Raw genomic sequence first — 16,192 nt, 5'->3', positions numbered from 1 at the left:
CTAGTCGGGAGTGGTGCTGACTGAAAACAGATGATTTGGAGCGATTCGCGCGCCATCTGTTGGTCATTCTAAGGACTTATTGAACTACCCTCGTATATTCGAAACTAAAGTTTTAATATAAATAAAATAAAAGTGATCATAAATCAATTTATCTTTCCGTGGATTTCAGTAAAAAAAGTGTTTTTTTCTAACAAAACACTCGAAAAATAATAAAAATTTGCAGTTTTCTTTTTGTTTAATGTTTGATTGATATACTTTTACATTTAGCGGGCATTTCTTGATATGAAAGTATATTCGAAACTATACTTTTAATATAACTAAAATGGAAGTGATTATTAATCAATTTATCTTTCCGTAGATTTCCGTAAAAAAAGTGTTTTTTTTCTACCAAAACATTAGAAAATTGACGACAATTTAAAATTCTCCAATTGAAAAATTCCTAAATAATAAAACTTCCTACACAGCTTATGATATTACTGAATTCGAAAAAGTAGCACAATGTAAAATTTACGTGATATAATTTCTGAAATAACAAAGTATCCGATACTGTAATTTTCTAATTACTACATTTTCTATTTGGACTATTTTATTTTTGTAGAATTTTCAGTCGTCCTCCTGAAGCGGATTAGGTTTTGGGATTCTAGGTGCTGAATGAAATTGCTTGACCGCGCCACGCCCCGAAGACCTGAACAGTGGCCCAAATATGACCATTTGTTCCTAAACAGCCTAGCCTTAGAGCAGTGGTCGGCAAACATTTTGCTTGATTTTCAGGTATGGTCAGACTCCACCCGACTTAATTTTTTCTACTACTTTTCGGTCTATTCATGTACCTTAGTGTATGTGAGCTTACTCCAGCAAGGATCTTTTGTCCACAGGCATGTCAAAGTAAGGAAATTTTTAAACTTTTAATTTTTCAACTAGCGATTTGAAAATAGCATTATCAGAATCTACGAATTTTTCTGATTTCAATGATATATTATTTGTCTTGAAAATTTAAAAATTTGAAGGAGTTTAATATCAAGAAACATCAGCTTCACAGTCAATTGAATACTAAATACTTCTCAAATTTTCAATGTTTATAGACAAATAACATGTCTTTGGAATCGGAACAATACGTAGATTCCAAATATTGTTCTTTCAAAGCACTGATTGCAAAGTTAAGAAGTTTTTAATCTCAATTTCTTCCCATTTTCCAACATAGGACCCCTGAAAAAAGTGATGGTGTGCTCAAGCTCGCAGGTACCTGACCAGAAAGTAGGTCGTTGGTCAGCCCAGTTTGCATTTGATATGACGACATATATAACATTCAACATATCGTGCATATCCAGTCAAAATATGGTGTCCATCGGTTTGACAGTTTTGCCTCTGGCTCTTGATAAAGGCTAGAAATTGGATGTACATTTTTATGTTACTCCAAAATTCAAACTGTGCACTATTCATCAAGGTGAATTTATTACAGAATTCATATAGTCAAGTTTTTTATGGCTCACATCCAACAATCTTATACTGTAAAAAAATGTTGTGTTATTTTACATCGCACTACGTTGGAAACTAATTGACCTATATAAAACATTGTGAATTTACAGTAGGCTGCGTGAATGAACGATACACGTAAAAAAACAAACGTTAATCATTATTATTCTCATTAATAAATGATATAATAAATAATTGTTAGTTTTATACTCAAACCCTTTGAAATTGCAATTATTCTATGCTAATTCTAAATCTTATAAAAATTGACAATTCTGGAAGTGTCTATTATTATTTGTGTCATTGATTTAGGAATGATTAATTTACAAACGATTTTGCGATTAATATTTTATGTTATAAATTACTTCATTTTGAATCCATTCTGATAATATTCAATTTTAAAGGTTTAAAATTGAAGTGTTTACATGTGGAAGGTTGATAATCGCTGTGAATTTAGTTTTTGATCTCAGAAAAATCTGTCTGATCAATTTTAATGTTGAATAAGAACTTTAAACATTATTATCTCAATGAGAAGGTATTGGCTTTATATGAAAAATTGCTTCCGCGGACACCATCAAATCTTGACGTTTTGGGGCTCACTGCTAGACAAAAAATGGGTTTTAATTCAATGTCTATCTTTGGTTTCCGTCTTCGTTATCTGTGAACACGATAACTTACGAAGGAATTATCCGATTGAATTGCCCTTTGGCACACTATTTTAGAATCTAAAAAGGATGGTGCACAAGAAATATTCAGAGCGAAATTGTTTATCTAAAAAATTATACAAATTTGCTTGATTCTATTTTTTTATGAAAGACAGTTTTCATTTTTATCATGAAAATTTTTATGATTCGCTTGTGCCGTAACTCACAAAATCAAAAATTTTGTTTGAACAATTTTTGTTTAAACAATTTAAAAAACAGTGTCTTTTTTATGTTATTATTCGCAGTTTTTAATTAAGAAATATTAATATCAAACGTGATATCAGTATAAAAGTTTTAAATTTAGTTCAAATTAAAATTAAAATAAAAAATTATTAAATAAAATAAAAAATAAATTATTGTTAAGAGGTTGCGAAAATTCGAACTGCAAATCGGAATAGTTGAGAATCCATGTACATTGTACGAATATATTCTCAAACTCACAAAAATGTATCGGATTTTGCGGATCTATTAGCATTTTTAATTTAAGAATAGGCCAGGAAATAGAGAGGAAATACACCTGTTGAAAAGAAAAAGACCAAACCTCGAAGGGCTGAAGCAACTTCGAATCCAAGTTACGGGTTGTATCGTTATATACTGGAAGAGAAAGGGTACACAGGTAGCCTGTGTAGGTAGTAGTAACAATACCCGACTTAAACGAAATACTAATTTTCAAAAATAGATTTTTTGTGATAATATCTGTTGATTGTAGATCACGTGGTTTTTCTCATATAACGTATGACAATAGATTATACATTCAATAATTTTAAGGAATCACTGTCCCCTTTTGAATGACTAAGTGATTTAAATCAAATAAATGCATGCTAATTACCATGAACTCTAAAGGTACTTATGCCAAAAATCAGATGTTCGAAAAAATAGGTTTTCTATTATTTTAAGAATCAAAATAATATTACGAAGGAAGGAATTTTCAATACTTAATTTAAAAGTGAATTTCACGGTTGAATTTTCGATCACTATGGTTTCTTACAAAATTTTAGAAAATGGCTCAATTGTAGTAATTAAATGCCTTATTTTTTCGGGGAAAACTTAAAGTTTTTTACTTTTTTTTATAATTAGAAAAAATAAAGCTGGAGGGCATATTTTGGCACAAAAATGAACTGTTATTTATTGAAATTTAACCCTTTTTTTGGTCAAAAAGGCACGGTATGAAAAAAATCTATCACAGAAACTATTATAAAGATACTTAATTTTTGTATATTTCCCCTCCATGTACTTTTTCGCATTGTTAAAAATTTGTTGTTATTAATAATACTTTATAGTACGTTATGTTTCAGCAAGTCACTTTTAGTTGTTTAACATAATAGTAAAATAAATTCCTAAGAACTATAAAGAATATAATTCTTTAAAAAATTACTTTAAAAAAAATGAAAAAACACTTGGAGATATTTCCGCGATGGGTCCAGGAGTATCTTTACTTTTTAGATATAGAACTTTTATTTAAACTTATGGCTGTGTCTAGTCGTCCCCAAATAATGGGAGAGTTGCAACAGGGTCAAATTTATGAAAAATATTTCATAACTCATCCCGACTTTGGAGAGAACAAGACACTTTCTTGTAATTTTTAGGAAATTATTTAACAATTATGGCAAGCAATTGAAAAAATACTTACTGAAACATATCGTACCCTAAAGTATTATAAATGCAAAATTTTAAATAATGCGAAAGGGTTTTAAAAATAACGTTTAGAAAGAATAAAAAAACGCTATTGCTGAGACGAATTCAGGACTGTCCTTAGATTTTCGCTAGGGCTATTATTCTATTTTTAATTCAAAGCACAAGTTTCAGATGTATATTTATAGCTGACTTCTGGATCATGTACAGTTTCCGTAATTTTGGTAGATTTCAAAGAATTGAAAAGATTGGTTTACATTTTAATAAATGAAACACTATTAACTATAAAAACTACAAAATAAGTAAGACAGTATAAACGTTGTTAAATTACTTTCTAAAAAAATTGAAGAAATTACCTCTATGTTATTTCCAGTGAGTGTATAAAGTTTTTTATAAAACCTTATTCATCGAAGTTTTTATTTGTAATTTTCGCAAAAACCGTTGGAGCCATGGTAAATGTAAAGACCAAAAAACTAAATTTGAAATGACAAATATCTCATTTTGTAGATGTAAACCTCAAGTTACATTGACCAATTTTATTTCTCATGTGGATTCAGCGTATCCTGCAGAGGAAATATTCTCGCGATTTTCCCATCACAAAAATGGGTTAAAATTTTTGTAGTTCTTAAAACACGTATGCATTTTTTTTTAAACTCAGGATAATAACATTGATTTCGATATTGTTCAACTAGAAAAATAATCTTTAGAAAAGACACTACATTTTTTAATTATTTATGTTATTCTTTTTCAAGAAAAAAATTTGTCATGTAAAAATCCAAAATTAAATAATAAGAAGTATAAACAAAAAGTTTCTGCAAGGCATTGTTCTGATATGTAGTGGAATGACTCTTCATATGTGTTCGACCGTACGCGCATGCTTTTTTATACTTGGTAGACAGTAATCCACATATGCATTAGAAAGTTTTTCTGAAATAAGCCCAGTATTTTACGGGTATGCAAGGTGTATAGATTATTAGAAATCCTTAAAACCTGGAGAAGTTCTTGAATTTTTTACCAGGAAACCCCAGGAATAGTCCTTGAATTTTTTACCTGGGAAAACCTGGAAAAGTTCTTGAATTTTGCAAACGCGCCTTCTTAGCACTAGATATTTCATTTTATAACGGTGAAAATAACGAAGCTACTATCGACAATATTTCAAAGCTTTTTATTTATTTCCAATTATTTCTACATTAACGAACATTTCATTAAAAAATTGTAATCTAATCATTTTTATATATCAATATTTCGAAAAATTTAATTTCTCTAGTAATGAATCGTATGGCTGCAGGTTAGCTAAAACCTATAAATAAGGGAAAAACGAAGGGATTTTTTTGGCTGGTTAGAGTCAGTGACTTAGACAAAAATCTTGCAAAAGTTAAGAATTTCCTATTTAAATAATTGTCTATGATAATAAATTAGAAAATTTAATTTTTTCAATTAAAATTTTTTTATTCAGTATATAAAAGATTGTATATTAAAAACTTTCCAAAAGATTGTATTATTTTATAGGCCATGGAAAATAAAGAAATCACCAGAGTAAGCTTAATTAGAGTCATCGTTTGTGTTTGGAATATCAACTACACTGAAACTCTGATACTGGGTCGATTTTGGAACTGGCCTTGGTGGGGAATTACCCAGATAGAGGGCCGCACAACCCTCGCAACTCTTTACTCCTATTTTCGGGGTGGCGTCAATGTTCGGAAGAACTTTATCAGGGGTCCGATATCTAGGGTTCAATGTATTACATTATTAGTTTAAAATTAATTTTTTATTTGCAAATTGAACTATTTCATATTTAGCCGAATATTGATTTTTGTACAATGAAAATTCAACTACTTGGATAAACATGGAACCACTTTGTTAAAAATTCATTTTGTTTTCAAGTTTCAAATCTTTAGTTGAAAATTGAACTATTTTGTTTAAAATTTAGTTTTTTTTCTTAAATTTTTTAATTCCAATACAATTATTCACCTAAAAAATGTCACTTTGTCAGTTCCGTCACTTGTTGGTTAAAACTGCAACTTTTTGGTTAAAGATTAACTGTTTTGGTGGTAAATTAATAGATTCGGTTTGAAAATTCAACTATTTACAAAACAATACGTCTTTGGACTTGAAAGTTCAATTACTTTTTTTTCTTCTTGACTGAGAAATCTTTATATACTAAAAATTCGTCTTTTTGGTTAAAAAATTGAATTGGTGGCCTAAACTACTTTGTTAAATTTATTGTTGACGATTGATTATCTGTATTGAAAATTATTTCCTTTGTTTGGAAATTAAATGATTTTGTTGAAAGTTTGTATTTTTTGTAGAAAATTAATATTTCAGGGTTGAAAATTCAACTGCTTTGTAGAAAATTCGTCTGGCAGATTGAAAATTTGTGTCTTTTGGCTTAAAGTTGACAGACTTCGTTAATAATTTATTTTCTTACTTGCCGATTTATCAACTTACTCGAAAATTCATTAATCTAGTTCTAAATTCGACTATTTTGTTGAAAATTTAATTCTCTTATTGAAAATGAAACGAAAAAAAGGCGACGAATATGTCAAATTTCAACTAATTCTAATCAAAAAAATCTGCCCGCCACGCGGGCACATAGTCTTCGCGCGCCACTGTTGGTTCTCATGCTTCGCGCTCGATAATGTATTTATCTCGCGCTTCGCGTTCGATTATATATTTACCTCGCGCTACGCGCTCGGTCTTTATATTTCCACACGTTCTTACGCAAACCTTTTAAAATTAAGACTCAAAACATCCACCACTGTAATTTTATGATTGTGAATTCTCTTTTGTTAAAAGAACTTGGCTCGAGGGTTCGAGATCACCTACGGCACGCGACTGACGGCAATCGCACTCCGAGCTCGGTCTTTACATTTCTCCCGCATTCGTGGACACACTTTTTAAAATCAAAGGTCAACGGGCCGAAAACTGTAATTTTGTGATTTTGAACTCTCTTTTATTAATGCTCTTTTGGCTTTAACGAACACATTTTTATCACGTATCTCGTGCTTCGCACTCGATTTTGTCCAAAATGTTAACTTTTCTACATTATATACAACACTTTTATATCAAATATGATACATTCTTTATGTAACTCTGCCTGGGATTGCTTATTCAAAAATTGCAAAATAAAGAGCAAATTGTATTTATCATGATTATTTTTATATTTGTTTCTTATTTTTCTTTAAATTGTATTCTAAGCTGCGCTGAAACATGTGTCATTGTGATAAATTTATACCATTACAATTCATAATATGCATAAAAATTAAATCATACTAATTCTTATTTCCTTGTTTTTATAATTTTAAAAATGTTTAATCTTGTTTTTTACAATTAAATAAAAACTACTGCGGATCTGCATAGGGTCTAATAAAGGTATATGCATAGGGTTCTATATAGGATCCTATGTCCTCTTTCGTCTTTTCTGTCCTTTTTCCAAAAATTCAATTTTTTAATCTTTTATCTTATTTTTTACAATTGAAAGAAACTCTACTCGTCCTATCTAAAAATGATTAATAATAAATTTATAGATCTTTTCAGGCGAACATTTTTTGTATGTTAATTTTAGTTTGTACCTTGTGTCGTTTGTTCAAGAAAATTTCATATTTTTATTTCGAATGTTATTTTTTACGTCCAAAGCCAAAACTACGTATCCTATTAAAAATTATAGCTTTTTTTGGATGAACAAGTTTTGTTATATTTTTTTCGTAGCTTGTGTCGCTAGTCCAAAAAGTTTTATTTTTTATTTTTAGTGTTGTTTTTTACGACTAAAAACAAAATCTATGTGTCCTATCGAAAAGTGATTTATTAGAAATTTGTAGGTCTTTCCAGGGTGCGCAATTTCAGCTTATTCATTTTTTTCGTATCTTGCATAGTTGGACCAAAAAATGGAATTTTTGGATTTTTCATTATTTTTGGTACGATGAATTTGGGAATTTTCAACTTTTCGACCAAATTAAAGAAGTTTTTATGATCATCTTGTAGGACTTTCAAAAATCAACGTTTTTCTTTTCTTGACCTTTTTCATATCATGCGTTTTTTGGCTTAAAATGTTCATTTTAGTTCGTTTTTTCGGATTTTTAAAATGCTCTAACTCTGATAATTTTCTTTTTATAGAAAAAGTCAAAAGGATGCATTGTTTGAGTTTCTGAGTACTATAGATAACCGGTCATAGAACTTTTAAATCTTGAAAAAATGTGGTTTCAAAAATTTTTGGAAGTCAAATTTTGAATTTTCAACTTTTTCACCAAATTAAAAAAGTTGTATGATCACCTTGTGGGGCTCTTAAAAATCAACGTTTTTCTTTTCTTGACTTTTTTCAATAGCATGCGTTGTTTGGCTTGAAATGTGCATTTTAGTTCGTTTTTTTTTTTATTTTGAAAATGCTCTAACTATGATAATTTTCTTTTTATAGAGAAAAGTCATTGGGATAAATTGTTTGAGTTTTTGAATAGTATAAATAACCGTTCATGGAATTTTGAAATCTTGAAAAAATGTGGTTTCAAACATTTTGAGAACGTGCTCACATTTTGAATTATGATCCAAAATAGCTGGGTTACGAACTTGTTCTTTCTTCTTAGACCTTAAAAAAGTGTGCCAAAGCAGAATCCAATCTGATAAATTTTTCGAAAGTTATCGTGCCTACAGAATACAGACAGACAGACAAACACCCTCGTAAGAATCGTTTCTTCTGACTCAGTGGGTCTCAAAACGTGGAGATTTGATGAAAACCGACAAAGTGAAATTTTACATAAAACCAATACCTTCTCATTAGGATCAGAATGTAAAAAGACCATTACATACGAAATTGCTCTCACCTCGATTATATGAACAGCAACACATTATTAAATTGAACAAAATTTAATTAAATTGTCGAGTTGGAGGAATATGAAACTTTTGAATATTTTCGATATTAGCTTTTCGATTTTTCACCGCGGTAAATTGCAAAATTACCAACAAAACGTGTTTTGTTCATAAAATCAAATTTAGTTTTTTTGGTAATTTTGCAATTTAAAGCGGTGAGAAATCGAAAAGCTAATATGGAAAATATTCGAAAGTTTCATATTCCTCCAACTCGACAATTTAATTAAATTTAGTTCAATTTAATAATGTGTTGCTGTTCATATAACCGAAGTGAGAGCAATTTCGTATGTGATGGTCTTTTTACATTCTCATCCTAATGAGAAGGTATTAGTTTTATGTAAAATTTCGCTTTGTCGGTTTTCAACAAATCTCCACGTTTTGAGACCCACTAAATCAGAATAAACTATTTTTACGAAGGTGTTTGTCTGTCTATCTGTAGTCTGTATTCGGTAGACACGATAACTTTTGAAAAATTTATCAAATTGGATTCTGCTTTGGCACACTTTTTAATGTCTAAAAAGAAAGAACAAGTTCGTAACCCAGCTATTTTGGATCAAAATTCAAAATGTGAGCACGTTTTCAAAATATTTGAAACCAAATTTTTTCAAGATTTCAAAATTCTATGAACGGTTATTCATAGTACTCAGAAACTTAAACAATTTATCCTCATGACTTTTTTCTATAAAAAGAAAATTATCAGAGGTAGAGCATTTTCAAAATCCAAAAAAACGAACTAAAATGCACATTTCAAGCCAAACAACGCATGCTATGAAAAAAAGTCAAGAAAAGAAAAACTTTGATTTTTGAAAGCCCTACAAGATGATCATAATAACTTTTTTAATTTGATCGAAAAGTTAAAAATTCCCAATTTCATCGTACCAAAAATAATGAGAAATCCAAAAATTCCATTTTTTGGTCCAACTATGCAAGATACGAAAAAAATGAATAAGCTGAAATTGCGCACCCTGGAAAGACCTAAAAATTTTTAATAAATCACTTTTCGATAGGACGCATAGATTTTGTTTTTAGTCGTAAAAAACAACACTAAAAATAAAAAATAAACATTTTGTGGACTAGCGACACAAGCTACGAAAAAAATATGACAAAACTTGTTCATCCAAAAAAGAGCTATAATTTTTGATAGGATGCATAGTTTTGGTTTTGAACGTAAAAGATAACATTCAAAATAAAAATATTAAATTTTCTTGAACAAACGACACAAGGTACAAACTAAAATTAACACACAAAAAATGTTCGCCTGAAAAGATCTGTAAATTTATTATTAATCATGTTTAGATAGGACGAGTAGATTTTTTTTCACTTGTAAAAAATAAGATTAAAAATTGAAAAATTAAATTTTTGGAAAAAGGACAGAAAAGACGAAAGAGGATATAGGATCCTATATAGAACCCTATATATTTTCCTTCATTAGACCCTATGCATATGCGCAGTATTTTTTATTTAATTGTAAAAAACAAGATTAAAAATTTTTAAAATTATAAAAATTATAAAAACAAGGAAATAAGAATTGGTATGATTTAATTTTTATGCATATTATGAATTGTAATGGTATAAATTTATGAGAATGATACATGTTTTAGCGCAGCTTAGAATACAATTTAAAGAAAAATAAGAAACAAATATAAAAATAAGCATGATAAATACAATTTGCTCTTTATTTTGCAGTTTTTGAATAAGCAATCCCAGGCAGAGTGAAATAAAGAATGTATCATATTTGATATAAAGGCGTTGTATATAATATAGAAAAGTTGACATTTTGGACAAAATCGAGTGCGAAGCACGAGATACGTGATAAAAATGTGTTCGTTAATGCCGAAAGAGCTTTAACAAAAGAGAGTTCAAAATCACAAAATTACAGTTTTCGGCCCGTTGACCTTTGATTTTAAAAGGTATGTCCACGAATGCGGAAGAAATGCAAAGACCGAGCTCGGAGTGCGAGTGCCGTCAGTCGCTTGCCGTTGGTGATCTCAAACCCTCGAGCTAAGTTCTTTTAACAAAAGAGAATTCACAATCACAAATTACAGTGGTGGATGTTTTGAGTCTTAATTTTAAAAGGTTTGCGTAAGAAAGTGCGGAAATATAAAGACCGAGCGCGAAGCGCGAGCTAAATACATTTCAAATCGCTAGTTGAAAAATTAAAAGTTTAAAAATTTCCTTACTTTGACATGCCTGTGGACAAAAGACCCTTGCTGGAGTAAGCTCACATACACTAGGGTACATGAATAGATCGAAAAGTAGTAGAAAAAATTAAGTCGGGTGGAGCCTGACCATACCTGAAAATCAAGCAAAATGTTTGCCGGCCACTGCTCTAAGGCTAGGCTGTTTTGGAACAAATTGTCATATTTGGGCCACTGTTCAGGTCTTCGGCGCGTGGCGCGGTCAAGATATTTCATTCAGCAGCTAGAATTCCAAAACCTAATCGTTTCAGGAGGACGACTGAAAATTCTACAAAAATAAAATAGTCCAAATAGAAAATGTAGTAATTAGAAAATTACAGTATCAGATACTTTATTATTTCAGAAATTATATCATGTAAATTTTACATTCAAAAGCCTAAGAAAAACCCTAAATTCTTACGTGTTTGATTTTCTTTTCTTTTAATTTTTATGTAGTGAAGGTGCTACCTTGATTAGCACGTCCATTAAAAATTTGAATTTTCATAAAAAGTAGTAGAGCCCAAAAATCGACAATACAGCCCGAAAAAGTCCAAAAAGAAACAAAAATTCTGATACAAAGCAATTTGGGAATTTCGTTTGTAGAGGTGCTAGCTTGATAGACCTAATTGTTGCTGTGGAAGTTGATTAAAGGCATTAAAAGTTGCATTGAAAAACGTCAGTTATATTTTTTGAACATACACACATAGACTGGAAAAATATTCATTACCGCGGTTATTTTTGTAACTATTAGGGGTGAGAAATAATTACGCTTGAAAGTACCATGTTACTATTTTATAAGTGAGTTTCATCTATGTAGATATCGACTTTTTTTTACAATAAGTGTTTTCATTTCAGGGTATTGTTTTTTATATAAGGGTTAATTTAACAAAATCGATTTAATGGCATTGGAGAATAATGAAAGAGCACAAAAATCAAGAGGACAAATGTCCCAACAGTTAATGATTTTTTAATGATTTTTGTAGAGGGCGCCGCTGAGTTGCCGGCAAGCTAGTGCCGACCTATTTTCTCGAAAACTAATAGAGCAAACACAAATTTTTTATGGTAAAAAATAGCAAAAAAATATGCATTATGACATTTTGTTTTTCTTTAGTGGCGGGGTTGAGTTGTCGGACCTCCCAAAACGCCCAGTAGAGCGGGGTTCCAGTGTAGTTCAGAAGAGAAGTACACATTTTTTCGTATGATGGAGCTTTTATAAAATTATAATAATTTTATTAGGAGTAAAGAAATGTTCTTCCGGCTAAAGTTATGTAAGTGGAGACCTTTGCACTTATCCCATTTCTTTTTTTAAACTTCTTATTCTTATTAATGTGTGCAGGTAATTTTATTTGATTTTATAAACTAATTAAAATTTTTGAGTTGATATTATGAAAGACAAGATGGTTGTGAGACAAATTTGAAAAAAATTATTTGGATTTTATTGATATTAATGTTTAATTGATAACATCCTCAAGTTGAACATGGCTTCATTTTTAAAAACTGATTTTTTAACATTATATTTTTATTCAGAATAGCTCAATTTTGAAAGAGCATGAAGTAGGGCATGCACATGATATATTTTTCATCATTTTTCAATTTCTCGAATTTGCAACTCGATGTAATATTTCGTGTGGACGTGGGTAGCTGTTGAGTAAAACTATGCTAGTAAGATAGGAGGCGGATGGGTATGATATGGTCTTAGCCCTTAAGAAATATAAATAACAAATATTTTCCATTTTATAACAATGTTTTCGCTCTACACTTTTATTTTATAAATTTTGAACATCTTATTATGCAAACGGATATCCCGAAAGCCTGGCGTATCAAAATAAAAATTTATCACAGACCTTGAACTGATATATTCTTTGTCCTAATCGTTCTAATTAAGTGATAGCAGTATCTTTTCTCCGTCACATCACAAATTTCCGGACTACAGCTGTTTTCCTAACATGAAACGTTAACCATGTCTCTTAATTCAGTTTTTATTGAAACATGAAGCTAGCGAAGTTAACTATCGTCCTCTTCTTGTACCCCCTCAGCGTTTTCGCCAATATTTCAGGTAGAAAATCTATAATTACTCAAGTCTCTCTCAGCAATAGTTTAATATCTTATGCTATGCTTTTTAAAACTTTTAGTTCGATTGAAAAAGCTAGATTTTTAAGTCAAAGATAGAAAATCTTTAATATGAGTATAATTTCGGGTAATATAAATTAGTATATTATTAATAACATCGTCTTTTTAAATTTGTTTGAATTTTAGTTCTGAAGTTTCAGCAGATGCTTTTGTCATTTTTAAGATATGAGTGTACTTAAATTCTTAAGTAAAATTTATAAAAAGAACATAATTTTCGTAGGCCAATCTAATTCTTTGCTGTTTTTGAAATAATTTATGTATCTTAGTTTTATATTTTATTTCTGAAGAGGCAGGACAAAATGTTGGAATAAAAACTTGAACCTTAAACACATTTTCACAAAAGCTTTTACTTTTTTATTTACCATATCTTACGTCGCTTTCGAGAAAAATTAAATTAAAAACAATTCTCTAGGTTGAAACGATCTTCTGTTTTGCACAAAACTTACATGGAGTCTTTGCTACATGAGCACAATGAAATGACTAAAAATGAACTAAGTATCTACTTAAACTAAAAATATTTTTGCTGTGCTCAACGGATTTCGGCGATCACATACAAAAAATGGGAATAAATAAAAAGATGGGTTTTTAATCGTTTTTCCAACTAAAGGATAAAACATTTTTTTGTTTCATATATTTTGTTGCTCTTTTTTATCATTCCATATGTCAAATTCTTGTAGAAAAATGTGGAGCAAGTAATTTAAAATTATTATTTTTCTTTAAATGAGTTAAATTATTGAAATTAAATTATGTAAAAAAAATCAAGAAAAATGACAAAACTACACGGAGAAAAAGATATCGCACAATGATATCGCAAAACCTCTATATTGCAAGAAAGCGCAATATGATAATGTACAATCAGGTCCCGGAGCTTTGTACGATATTATAATGCACTAATATCACAGACAAAAATGAAGTTAAATTTTGTTGCTGTCGTCTGCTACGGCGTCCTTAGCAGCAATGGGGAAAAGGCAGAGTATGAGTCAGTTCGAGCTATAAATCGGGACTCTAGATTTAAAACAATCACAGAGATCATTAAAAATTTTCTGCAGGTAAGACCTGCAACTGTTAATGATTAAACATAATTTGTTGAAAGTTTCACTGAGATTAGGAAAATAATTCTGAACTCGTCGACTGAGTCGCGCTGAAGTGAGCAAATTTCAGTAAAACGCGTAGAATCAACGACATGAAGCACACAAAAATATGTACCTACTGATATATTTCCTCCGAAATAAATCAAATTATTGTAGATGAATTAGAACTTACTTAATACAATTTAGCAAAAGCGCAAAATGTAACTGACGGATGGGAATCTCCATTTTTTACGTTATAGATTGCACAATTATGCGGTATATAATGTAAAAACTTGCAATGTACGATATCACGATTTTGCGCTATTATAATGCGATAATTACGATATATAGCGCAGAAATTACGATATATATATTGTAATTTGTGCGATATACTTTTCTCAGTGTAAAATGCAGGACCTCTGAATCTTATCCCATTTTGGATTTATGAAAAATTTGTTTGACTAAAATGGCATAAATTTGGCTAGTAAGCGTATTCAGTTGCAGAAATAATTTTTTGCTTTATAAAATGAAAACCCAATATCTATATACCTTAGATAAAAATTAACATTTTACATAACAATTAAAATACTTCATGCAATTACGTAGTAAAAAAGCCTTTTGCTCATTTTTAGATTTTTTAAGTGAGGAATTTTATACAACACAACAATATTTAAATCTTTCTTCATTAGGTAATAGCTTTCAACATATAAAATCAGCGATGTAAATTCGCTTAATAAATCTGAAAGATTTTTTCCAAATATTAAATATTTCCAAATTTTTTAGATTTAAATATAGCTAACCGTGATGGTCGTATTTCTAAACGCATCTACAATGGTGAAGAAATCTACATAAATTTAGCCCCTTACATGGTAAGTGGAATTTTAGTACATATATACGTATCCAAAATTCTTATTTAAATTATTTGACTTGGTCTGGAAACTACTGCAGAAAAATAAAAATTCTTTAAAGTAAAATAACATTAATACAATCCAGTCAAACCTCGTTTATTGCAATTCAAGCTACTCGTCTATCGCAACTTCCCCAACTCCCACCACTGATAGTCGCATATTCCGTATAGCCAATGACAGCGCGGAAGCGGGAGTGTATTGTGAGACCACCTTCCGTATTGGGTATGAACATGACCTTGATATTAACCGGATATGACAGGCAGCGCTCGTGGTGGACTAAACCGGAAATTTCTAGCAGACAGAAATTTGACATTTACACAAGTTAGCACGTGTGAATTGTTTTTAAATATAATAAATAAATAGTTGATTGCTTTGAAAACGTATGTAACATTTCTCAAAACGAAACTAAATAATAGAGGAAACTTTCTTGCAAAGTAATTCATGTTTCATTCATTCATTCATTCATAATTCATGTTTAGCAGTAATTCATGTGGTAAGGGTGCAGAAGTGAAAGTAAAGAGAATAAGCTAAATTCAGTGCTAAAATTCTTTATGTTAAACATATTTATAAATTATAAATGAGATACGGGACACTCACTGTGAAAAATTCAAATAAATAATAACATGTAGGTTTGTTTAAAATTTTCCTTTTGATAAGTATTGCTTTTTTGTAAATTTACTATTATATATACTATGTATTTTTAAGGTTTCAGTAAGCATTTACTCTAACTTTATGAACTTAAAAATCAAAATGTGCCACAGACTTAGGACATGAAAATACCAATCGTCTTTTTATCCGGAATTATGTAATTTGCAGACTAGAATATCCCTATGTTTAAAATAGAGCAAATTAAGAATATGCTTAACCTTCATTAATTAATTTTTAATTATTTCAAAAAATTGAATTTGTTTAAATAATTTTTTTCTCAATTTCTCAAATGACTAATTATCAATGTTTCTTTAATAAAATGTTGACCACCATTGGTTAATTAATTTTTCATTGTTTAAACAAATTCCATTCATTCAAAAAATTCTAAAATAATATTTAATATTTTAAATAATATTTTTTTACAAAAATATTACTGTATTATCGTTAAGTGACCAAAATTTATTTTCAATTGTTCACCAATCGCTAAAGTAATAAATTACCAGGTGTATACATATGAAACCGGTATTGCCATTTAGCGGCCAGTAGGCACACTTGTAGGCACTGTCGGAACTTACCATTTGTGCTAATTGGCG

General features: G+C 29.8%; 1 protein-coding gene across 2 annotated transcripts in view; it reads left to right on the top strand.

The window, feature by feature from the left end:
• Nucleotides 1–12,788: 12,788 nt before the first annotated feature.
• The window catches only part of LOC117172952 (chymotrypsin-C-like), a 21,769-nt gene continuing 18,365 nt past the window's right edge, over nt 12,789–16,192 (top strand). For both annotated transcript variants that reach the window (XM_033361260.1, XM_033361259.1), the window contains exons 1-2: nt 12,789–12,899; nt 14,827–14,912. In XM_033361260.1, the coding sequence (XP_033217151.1) occupies nt 12,833–12,899; nt 14,827–14,912 (153 nt within the window). In that variant the 5' untranslated portion in view covers nt 12,789–12,832. The remainder of the gene's footprint in view (nt 12,900–14,826; nt 14,913–16,192) is intronic.

The sequence above is a fragment of the Belonocnema kinseyi genome, chromosome 5 (assembly GCF_010883055.1).
Source record: "Belonocnema kinseyi isolate 2016_QV_RU_SX_M_011 chromosome 5, B_treatae_v1, whole genome shotgun sequence".
NCBI classification, from domain to species: Eukaryota; Metazoa; Arthropoda; class Insecta; order Hymenoptera; family Cynipidae; genus Belonocnema; species Belonocnema kinseyi.
This window is presented reverse-complemented; position numbering and strand designations above follow the sequence as displayed.